The 10,076-nt window shown below is 37.1% G+C and overlaps 1 protein-coding gene across 1 annotated transcript in view; it reads right to left on the bottom strand.

Moving 5' to 3' along the window:
- Positions 1 to 2,179: 2,179 nt before the first annotated feature.
- The window catches only part of DCT (dopachrome tautomerase), a 34,278-nt gene continuing 26,381 nt past the window's right edge, over positions 2,180 to 10,076 (bottom strand). Inside the window, exons 7-8 of the mRNA XM_066237018.1 lie at positions 6,121 to 6,322; positions 2,180 to 3,376 (exon numbers count right to left, since the gene is read on the bottom strand). Coding sequence (XP_066093115.1) covers positions 3,204 to 3,376; positions 6,121 to 6,322 — 375 coding nt within the window. The 3' untranslated portion in view covers positions 2,180 to 3,203. The remainder of the gene's footprint in view (positions 3,377 to 6,120; positions 6,323 to 10,076) is intronic.

The raw sequence follows: 10,076 nt of genomic DNA, 5'->3' as shown, positions 1-10,076 counted from the left end.
TCATGCCAGTGGATAACATAACACACAGTGGTAGTGAATCTTGTCCCTCTGGGCTCCCATATGTAGAAGGCAGCTTTAGGATCCTCTTAACACCCATTCTTTTTTTTTTTTTTTATAAATAAATTTTTATTTTAATGGGGTGACATCAACAAATGAGGGTACATATATTCAAAGAAAACATGTCCAGGTTATCTTGTCATTCAATTCTGTTGCATACATCACCCAAAGTTAGATTGTCCTCCGTCACCTTCTATCTAGTTTTCTTTGTGCCCCTCCCTAACCCCCTACCCCTCTCCCTCCTTCCCTCCCCCCACCCCCCATAACCACCACACTCTTGTCCATGTCCCTTAGTCTCATTTTTATGTCCCACCAATGTATGGAATCCTGCAGTTCTTGTTTTTTTCTGATTTACTTATTTCACTCCGCATAATGTTATCAAGATCTCACCATTTTGTTGTAAGTGATCTGATATCATCATTTCTTATGGCTGAATAGTATACCATGGTGTATATGTGCCACATCTTCTTTATCTAGTCTTCTATATATATATTTTTTTAATTATAATTTTATTTTTTAATGGGGCGATATCAATAAATCAGTATACATACATTCAAAGATCAACAAGTCCAGGTTATCTTGTCTTTCAATTATGTTACATACCCATCACCCAAAGTCAGATTGTCCTCTGTCACCTTCTATCTAGTTTTCTTTGTGCCCCTCCTCCTCCCCCTTTCCCTCTCCCTTTCCCCCCTCCCCCCGTAACCACCACACTCTTATCAATGTCTCTTAGTTTCACTTTTATGTCCCACCTACGTATGGAATAATGCAGTTTCTGTTTTTTTCTGATTTACTTATTTCACTTCGTATCATGTTATCAAGATCCCACCATTTTGCTGTAAATGATCCGATGTCATCATTTCTTATGGCTGAGTAGTATTCCATAGTGTATATGTGCCACATCTTCTTTATCCAGTCGTCTATTGACGGGCTTTTTGGTTGTTTCCATGTCCTGGCCACTGTGAACAATGCTGCAATGAACATGGGGCTGCATGTGTCTTTACGTATCAATGTTTCTGAGTTTTTGGGGTATATACCCAGTAGAGGGATTGCTGGGTCATAAGGTAGTTCTATTATCAGTTTTTTGAGGAACCACCATACTTTCTTCCATAATGGTTGTACTACTTTACATTCCCACCAACAGTGGATGAGGGTTCCTTTTTCTCCACAGCCTCTCCAACATTTGCTATTACCTGTCTTGTTAATAATAGCTAATCTAACAGGTGTGAGGTGGTATCTCATTGCAGTTTTGATTTGCATTTCTCTAATAACTAAAGAAGATGAGCATCTTTTCATATATCTGTTGGCCATTTGTACTTCCTCCTGGGAGAAGTGTCTGTTCATGTCCTCTTCCCATTTTTTTATTGGATTTTAACACCCATTCTTTACACACACCCATTCCAGAGAGAGGGGCTGAAGTGAACAGACAGACAGGCCACCTTCTACACATGGGCCTTGCTCTCAATGCACAAGTACTAGGTGCAAGCAGATGAAATTTGCCTTGAAATCTAATAACTGTTAATGTCTCAGAAGCAGGGATCATATTGCTGAGTTTAAACAGCTTAATAAAGATTGCCTCATTCTTATTGCTCATGATCTGATGATTACTTAGTGGAACATAACCATTTAATTCTGAATAGTGATATTTTGTATACCTGGCTTGCTTTTAAATAAGACTTCATTAATTAGCATTTATAAGTAACTGTCAGTACAGTGTAGCATTAATGAATCCAAAGTCAACTCTTAAACATAAGCTAAATGCATTTTGTGTGAATAATTTTTCATCTGAGGCTATCTAGTAAAGAAATTGGCTCAGGAGTCAAATGAAATTTCAGAGCAATGAAACTCTGATCAAATTGTCTCATGTTCAGGATTATATCCTCACCTGCCTTCTCCAGTCAGCCATTCCTGGAAAGAGGGATTCTACACTTGGTAGTAGGTATGTAACTGTACATTAATCAACTAAAAAGCTCTATCATTTAATCCTTTATTTATTTATTTATCACTATAGGATTTATGTTTATCCAGCTATTGAATGTTGTGATATGTCTGTTGTTAAGAACTTCGGACTTTTGATAAATTCTACAGCCTAATTTATAAAAGAGAACTGAATTAATCATTTATTTATTTATTTATTCATATATTCTCCATCCTACTTGGAAAAGAAGGCTTATTTTCATCTTCATGGACATTTTAAAGGCTGAAGAGAAAAAACAGAAAAGAAGAAAATTAAGCCTTAAGAAGATAATCAGAAAGGCACCTAAAAGCATAGCAATTTATAGCAAAACAGGGCCCTGGCTGGTGGCTCAGTAGATAGAGCATCAGTCTGGTGTATGGACATCCTGGGTTCAATTCCCTAGTCAGGGAAAACAGGAGAAGCGACCATCTCCTTCTTTCCCCTACCTCTCCCCCTTCTCTCCCTCTCCCCCTTCTTTCACTCTTTCCTTTTTCTCTGTTCTCTCCCTCTTCCCCTCCCACAATCAGTGGCTCAATTGGTTTGAGTATGGTTCTTTGGTGCTGAGGATAGCTTAGTTGATTCAAGCATCGGCCCCAGACAAGGGTTTCTGGGTGGATCCTGGTCAGGGCACATGTGGAAATCTGCACATCTCTCTCTTCTCACGTTAATATATATCATATATATATATAAACATATATATGACATAAAATATATATATATGACTAAACAGATGCTTAGCACCTGCCACCCCTTCCACCCCTTATTCCCACTGCATTACAAATGGAGACATTGGGCTAAGAAAGATTAAACCATTATCTTGTCCAAGCCGCAAATTACACCAACCTGCAAATTATATTGAATACAGACTATTGACTATTTTTTTAAATATTTTTTAATACACAAGGGGACTTAATTAATATGGAGAATCACTATGAGATACTGCAAATCTTCAGTTCTAACTTTGTTTGATGATAGAGATAGTTTCAAGCACTTCAACTTGAGTTTGTTACATAAAAAAAGCAAGCCAAACTATAGCTAGGCATTTTCTGTGTTTGGAACCATCGTCACAACAGAATGAGCTGCGCCAAAGATCTTCAGCTAAAGGAAGAACAGGAGGATTAGTTTGTTCATGGTCAGCATTCCACCCGCAGCTTGGCTGACCTCTTCTCTAGGGTAAAGCATAAGCACCCTATGCTTCTTCCGTGTATCTCTTGTGGTTTAAATGTGTCTCCATTAAGGGTGCATATCCTTTCTGAAGTCTTCTATACTGAAGGAAAGCCAGCAGCATGAAGAGGCCGACCAATGCCAGCAGCATTCCCAGAGCCACTGAGAGAGGGGTGGTCCAACTTGGAGTTACTTGAGCTGAAATTAAAGCAGAAGAAAAAGGTCTATGATTGGGATTTTTATGAGCTGAGTATTCCTCACAAAGGGAAAAAAATAAACCAATTTGCCTTTCACATGCATTTTTGTTGATAAAGCAAAACTACACTGGCTAGAAAAAAAAATTTATCTTCTCCTTCCTTAACAACTATTTATCATACTCACAATTGTTTTTTCTTAAGAAAGTGGAAAATGGCATTCCATTATTTAAATACAGCTTATTCCATTCTTAAAATTTCTTACAATACATACTTACACAGAATAAATTCTCCAAGGAAGTATTTACTTTTGTGAGATAGAAACTCATTTGTAAAGGTGTGTGCTAAAATGGTATCTGGGGGACTGCAAAATACACAACTCGCAGGTGAAGAAATTCTGCCATTGTCTCTACCTTTTATATAGGATGGTGAATGTGTAAGACAGATTAGATAGACTACTGTAACAAAAGAGCAGGAGCAGATGAAATGTGTACTCATTTAGATAGTTATGAATAAAATCTGAATCTTCCACATGATAAATCTAATCCTCTACTCAAATGTATTTTATGAGCACTCTTCCAAATAATTAATGGATTTTATTTCTAATATATTTCTGTTTAATTTTCACTTCTTTAAAAATTATCTTATCCTTGGACAGCTGTTTTTTGTTATTGTTGTCTAGCAAGAGAGAGAGAGACAGGAGAAAGAGAAGGAAACACATGATAGATAGATGATAGATAGATAGATAGATAGATAGATAGATAGATAGATAGATGATAGATAGATGATAGATAGATAGATAGATAGATAGATAGATAGATAGATAGATAGATAGATGATAGATAGATACAGACAGGAAGGGAGAGAGATGAGAAGCATCAATTCATAGTTGCAACACCTTAGTTGTTCATTGATTCTTTTCTCATATGGGCCTTGATGGGGAGGGGAGGCTCCAGCTGAGCCAGTGACCCCATGCTTAAGCCATCGACCCTGCATTCAAGCCAGATGAGCCTGCACTCAACCCAGGGACTTCAGGGTTTCGAACCTCGGTCCTCAGCATCCCAGGCCAACAATCTACCCACCGCACCACCACCTGGTCAGGCTGGAGACAGCTATTCTTAAATTCAGTTTCTCTGCACTGGGTTCTTGTTCTGTACCTTACACTTAATAAATGTAGATGCTCCTTCTAGTTCTTTCATCTCGGTTTCACAGAGGGCTCTGACCCATCCTGATGGGATTCCTCCAAGAGGATTATTTTCTTGTCTCCTTTTGCTATAATCCAGCAGCATCTGCTGCCAGTCTCAGTTTAAACCACAGGTTTTGGTTCTGCATTTCTTTGTTCAGAAAACAAAAATGATTGCCTTTTGTTATTGTCCAAACTCTCCTGACTAGCTATTTATTATTATTATTGTACTATTATGTTAATTGCAGTAGAATACACATATCATACATTTTACTGTCTTAACCATTCTAAAGTTTGCAGTTCCGTGACAGTAAGTACATTCACATTGTTGTGCAGCTATCATCACTATCCATCCACAGAACATTTTTCGTCTTGCAAAATAGAAATGGTAACTCACCCATGTCCTATTGCCCCAGATCCTGATGACCACCATTCTACTTCCTATCTCTGTGAACTTGACTACTCTTGATACTTTACAGGAATGAATCATATAGTGTTTGGCCTTGTGTGACTGGTTTATTTAACCAGGCATACTGTCTTGAAGATTCATTCATGTTGTAGTAAGTGACAAGATTTCCTTCCTTTTTAAAGCTGAATAATACTCCATTATATGCATATATCCCATTTTTTGTATTCACTTATCCATCAGTGAATCTTTGGGTTGCTTCCACATTATGTCTGTTGTGAATAAAGTGATTACAAACAGAAGTGTCCAAATATCTGTTTACACTTTGCTTTCAATTCATTTGGGGTATGTACTTAGACTCTGATTTGCTGGATCATATGCTAACTGTATGCTTCATTTTTATTTTTATTTTTTTTGAGGAACTGCCTTATTGTTTTCCACAGAGGCTATGCCATTTTACATTTCAATCAGCAGTGTACAAGGTTTCCAATCTCTCCACAGCCTCATCAACACTCGTTATATAATAATGCAGGAGTATTAAACAAACAGCTTGTCTTTATTTAAAATGTTGATAGTGAATTCATCAAAGATTTTTTGTGTTAATGTTGTTTTTACATTTTGCATTATATTATTATTTACCTAGATCACTAAACTTTTTGGCCTCCCTTTGAACTTTGCAGTCCAGGCAGGTTCTGCACTAGCCTCACCCTAAACCCAGCTTTGCCTTCAAGGAATGATCTCTCTTGTAAGTACTTGTCCACCATTGACTAGGACATTTTGACTTTACTGGTGAGATCAAACCATGGTCAGCTTTTGATTATTTTAGACAAAATTGCCAAATCAGGTATAGAAGTAGGTACTTCCTCTATAGAACAAGTTCTCTTAGCAACTTTCAGTTTTCTAAAACAACAGTCATCCAACCAGTTCGTTAATTTGTAGTTTAAAGGCTCATTTTAATTTGTAGTTTAAAGGCTCATTTTACTAAATATATGTATTCTAAAAAATTGCCAGTAAACTTAATGAGACACAAATGTTTCAACTTAATGTTTTAGTTTACATTTTAAAAAAGAAAGAAAGAGAGAAAGAAAGAAAAGAACTAGAGAAAGAAAGCTCCTTTAAAAGATGAATGAGTCACTCATTTAGAAATTGTATTAGTTACCTGGCAGGCCAATGGCATAGCTGTAGCCAAGTTGGTCTGCAGTTAAAAAGAGTTCCTCATTAGTCACTGAAGGGAAGAAAGGAACCATGTTATACATCCGATTGTGACCAATGGGTGCCAGCTCCTGAGGCCAAGCATCTGCAGAAGGATTAAATCTTTTCATCCACTCATCAAAAATGGCATCAGTAAAGGAATGGAGGACCTGCAAGACAGTAGAATATGACATTAATATTTCTCAGACTATTTCCATTAGATCCATCTGAATGAAGCTTTCTCTAATATGGAATGGGGTTCTTCTTGACATGAGTAATTTCTGTATAGCCAATCTAATCTTAGTGACATACCTACTGGCATTTTTAGTTACATTTCCAAGGATATATGACATATTGAAACCAGAAATATTGGCGTTCATGTTGCCTGTCACCATTTCAGCCAAATAAGAAGAGACAAGGATTGAATCTTCTATGGGCAATTGACTCAGATGGCCAGTGATCTGAGGAGACAGGGGTTATGTTCCCAAGCTGTCTCCACCCCCGACACTACGATAACCTTTTTAGAAGAGGAAGAAAAAGGTAAGTAAGGGTTTTGACATTTCAGGGAGAGTTAATCAGATCTAGTCAAAGTTAACTGGATCATAGTCAGCAGGCCTTACATCCTAAAAGCACACAGGTCTTGCTTGCAGACCCCTGGAGCACACAGGTAGACTGCTTGCAGATCTCCCGAAGTCATGCAGGCCCGCTCAGGCAGCCCCACTCCGGGAACAAAGCCTCTACCTGCATTAACCATTAAGCCCATTGACGATAACCAAAGCCACCATTCATCAAGCTAAAATTTTAACTCTTGAGTTCCTCCATCAATATCTTTCCAAACAGGCTTATAAAACCCTTTGTCAAATGAACAAACGAAAGTTCTGTTGCAGATTTAACATTAATTTGGGAACATCTGGTGACTTCAACAAGTGTAGGTTAATTATTAACTTCAAAAAAACAGCAAGGATGCCGAGATACATAGTCTAGTCAGCTCTCCGGTGTTTTTGCTTTAACAGAAGAGGAAGAAGAGGTTGTGTTTACCAGTCTTGTAATACAAATGGACAGTTAAAAATATGTATCCAAAATGGGTTTTCAAATTTTTGTCACCTGGAGTACCCTTCTGTGTACTCATTTTCTAACCCTCTCATTTGAATTTTCAGTATTATGCCAGAAAAAGAAAGTCTAAAAATACTGTAATATGCATAGTGCTCATTTTAATTTTCTCTGGGAAGCTGTAAAAGTCCTTAAATACAGCAATCATTACCTGTTTCAAAATATCAACAGCAAGATTTCCACACGTATAACCTGGAGTTCACAACAGGATATAAATATGAGTAGAGCTTAGGCTTTATGACTGGTCATTACAGTTTCTTTCATTTCTGGACTGTAAGTTCAAGGAACCCAGAGACAGTGTCTGTTTTTCCTTTCCTCTGTGTCCCCAGTGCTTGTCACCCTCGGGCCTGTCACATGGGGGCAGAGAGGTACTTATTTCAATAAATACTTACAATTAAATTTATTCATCATTCACCACTATTACTTATACCCCAAATATAGCTGGTCAAATTATACTATAAGTTATTATTTATTTCTTTATTTCTCCTAACAAGACCCCAAACTCCTATGTGTCAGAGAAAAGGTCTTTTCACATTTGAAGCTTCAAGCTTAGCAAGCAACCTGAACAGAGTCGATGCTTAAGAAGTACCGGTATTTGTTGGCTGATGACAATGCCGTTCAAAAAAAAGTGATATCTTTTGAACAATTCACCCAAACAGACACCTTTTCAGCCGATGCTGTTTCCTTAGTCCACCAGCCATTCCTCCTACTATTTTGTGGAGTCAGAATGAACTCAGTGGTCCCTGTCCTTATGTTCCCTGATTGTCCCCAGTCTGAATTTTTGCTCTTTGCACTTCTTAACCCCATTAATCACATTGCCCTCTTGCTTGTATTACTGTTGTTTATTTAGTAAATAACATTTTCAAATCTTACCTGAGGTTCTTTCCAGTTTAGTTCAGGCAACAGTGGAGCTTTCTACCTATATTGTCTCAAGTGGCTACATTTGGGATAGTAACAGGAATCAGGGGATTCACTGACAGAAATGTTTTGTCATGAATGGATTTTTAAAATTTATGGCAGAGACAATCATCTTAAAAACCAAAATATCACATTAGAAGGCCTGAGATTTTAGGAAGATAAAAGATTTTTAAATTCTAAAGTCTTGGTTTTGAGTAACAAATTTAAGCTCCAAAGGGATTAAGGCATTGTTTATCACAAAAGCAACAACTTTGGAAGAATACTTGATAATGCAAGTGATCAACATTTCTCACAAGTAGAGTTCAGCAAAAGTTACCTTTGAGAAGAGTCATCATCCCTGGAAAAGCTGTATTTCCTTGAAAAAGTTATCACATGTCCTCTATCCTGGGAACTCCAGATAAGAATAGAAATTTCCCAGAGAAGAAAGGTATGCTTCCTTCTCCCACTATGGCCTGAGGAGCCTGCCACCCTCAAATAGAAGTTTTGCTTCAAGCACGGAGCTTAAGTAATGTAGATGAAATGTTTAAAGGTAGCAAGCACTGTTGATTGCTTACCCAATATCCATCCAGTCTCCTCTTTTTCCCTAGTAACTTCCATTGTATTTTGAATGAAGCAATATGCCAAACTATCCATGAGATTTAACTAGAAATCATTGGATGGGATGGCTGGGGAAAAATTTAAACATGGTTGTTTCAAATTAAAAGTGCCCCTTTCTCCTTTTCTATTTCTTCTTCCTGGAATGTGGATGTGATGGCTAGAGCTGCAGCCATCTTACTAGCCAACCAGCAAAGTTAAGAAAAGAAGTCACTCACCAAGGACAGTAAAGCAAAAGGACAGAAAGTGTCCGTGGTGATTAAGGACATACCAGCCTGGACTGGCTGCCACTGGTGCTCTTTAACATAAAGAGAAAAATTAACTTTTTTGTGTGTAGATTTCTGTAATTTGAATTTTCTGTTCTACGCAGCTGAACCAAATCCTATGTGATATAAGGAAAAAATATCTAGGGCTGTACCAGAATATATTTTCCAAACAAGGCCACACAATATTTCTTGAACTTTTAGATACTGTCTGAATTCAAGTCAGAGATTAATCTGTGATTATAAAAAAGAAACTCTCAGGAGGACATAGAAAAATCCAGATTTAGTGCTGCAAGAGGCAAATAGCTCTTGGAAATCACCAGAATTCATCCAGTAAAAAGTGTAAATAATGAAGGAGGGGACAAGACTCTTAAAGCAATTCACAATGTGGATAGAAGAACAAGGCAAAGGAATAGGCAGAGATTATAAGTCTCTGAAGGGCTACAAAACATTATGCAGTAAATGCTTTGCTAGGAACTCTATACAGAGTATCCAATTTATAGAATGTAGTTTTTTAAAAAAGGGTAGTGTGTTCCAAGAAAATGCAAAAAATGCAATAAAGCAAATGCTGGAAGCAATAACGTATCCACGGGCTAGAAAGAAAAGTAATGCAAACTATTTTTGTAAAATAGGTATTCTTGTAAAAGTTGTGCACATTGTTTTTAAACAAGATCCTGTGAATTGCTCTTGAGAAACTGATGGTACTTTTGTTAGACACAAGTTGAAAATGAGCTCAGATAATATCTCTGTAAAGGCCAAATTTAATTTGATGGTAATAAATAAAAGCAAAAGTAAAGTAGAAGTATACCCTTGTTGCCTTATTTCTGTTGTAGATATACAGAGCTATATTTGATATTAATAATAAAGTTCTCCAGGAATGAGGCTACAAATTTTGATATACAAACCTATTCTCCTTGTCCTAACAAAATAAGGGTAGATACAGGAAGAAAAAAACACCAAATTTCAACTATCAAAGAAAATGTGATTACATGGGCTTTCAAGGTAAAAATATATATAAATGTAACACTTGCAGAAAAAA

This window comes from Saccopteryx bilineata, chromosome 6 (genome assembly GCF_036850765.1).
Source record: "Saccopteryx bilineata isolate mSacBil1 chromosome 6, mSacBil1_pri_phased_curated, whole genome shotgun sequence".
Lineage (NCBI taxonomy): Eukaryota > Metazoa > Chordata > Mammalia > Chiroptera > Emballonuridae > Saccopteryx > Saccopteryx bilineata.
Note: the sequence above shows the minus strand (reverse complement) of the source record. Positions and strands in the feature narration are given on the sequence as shown.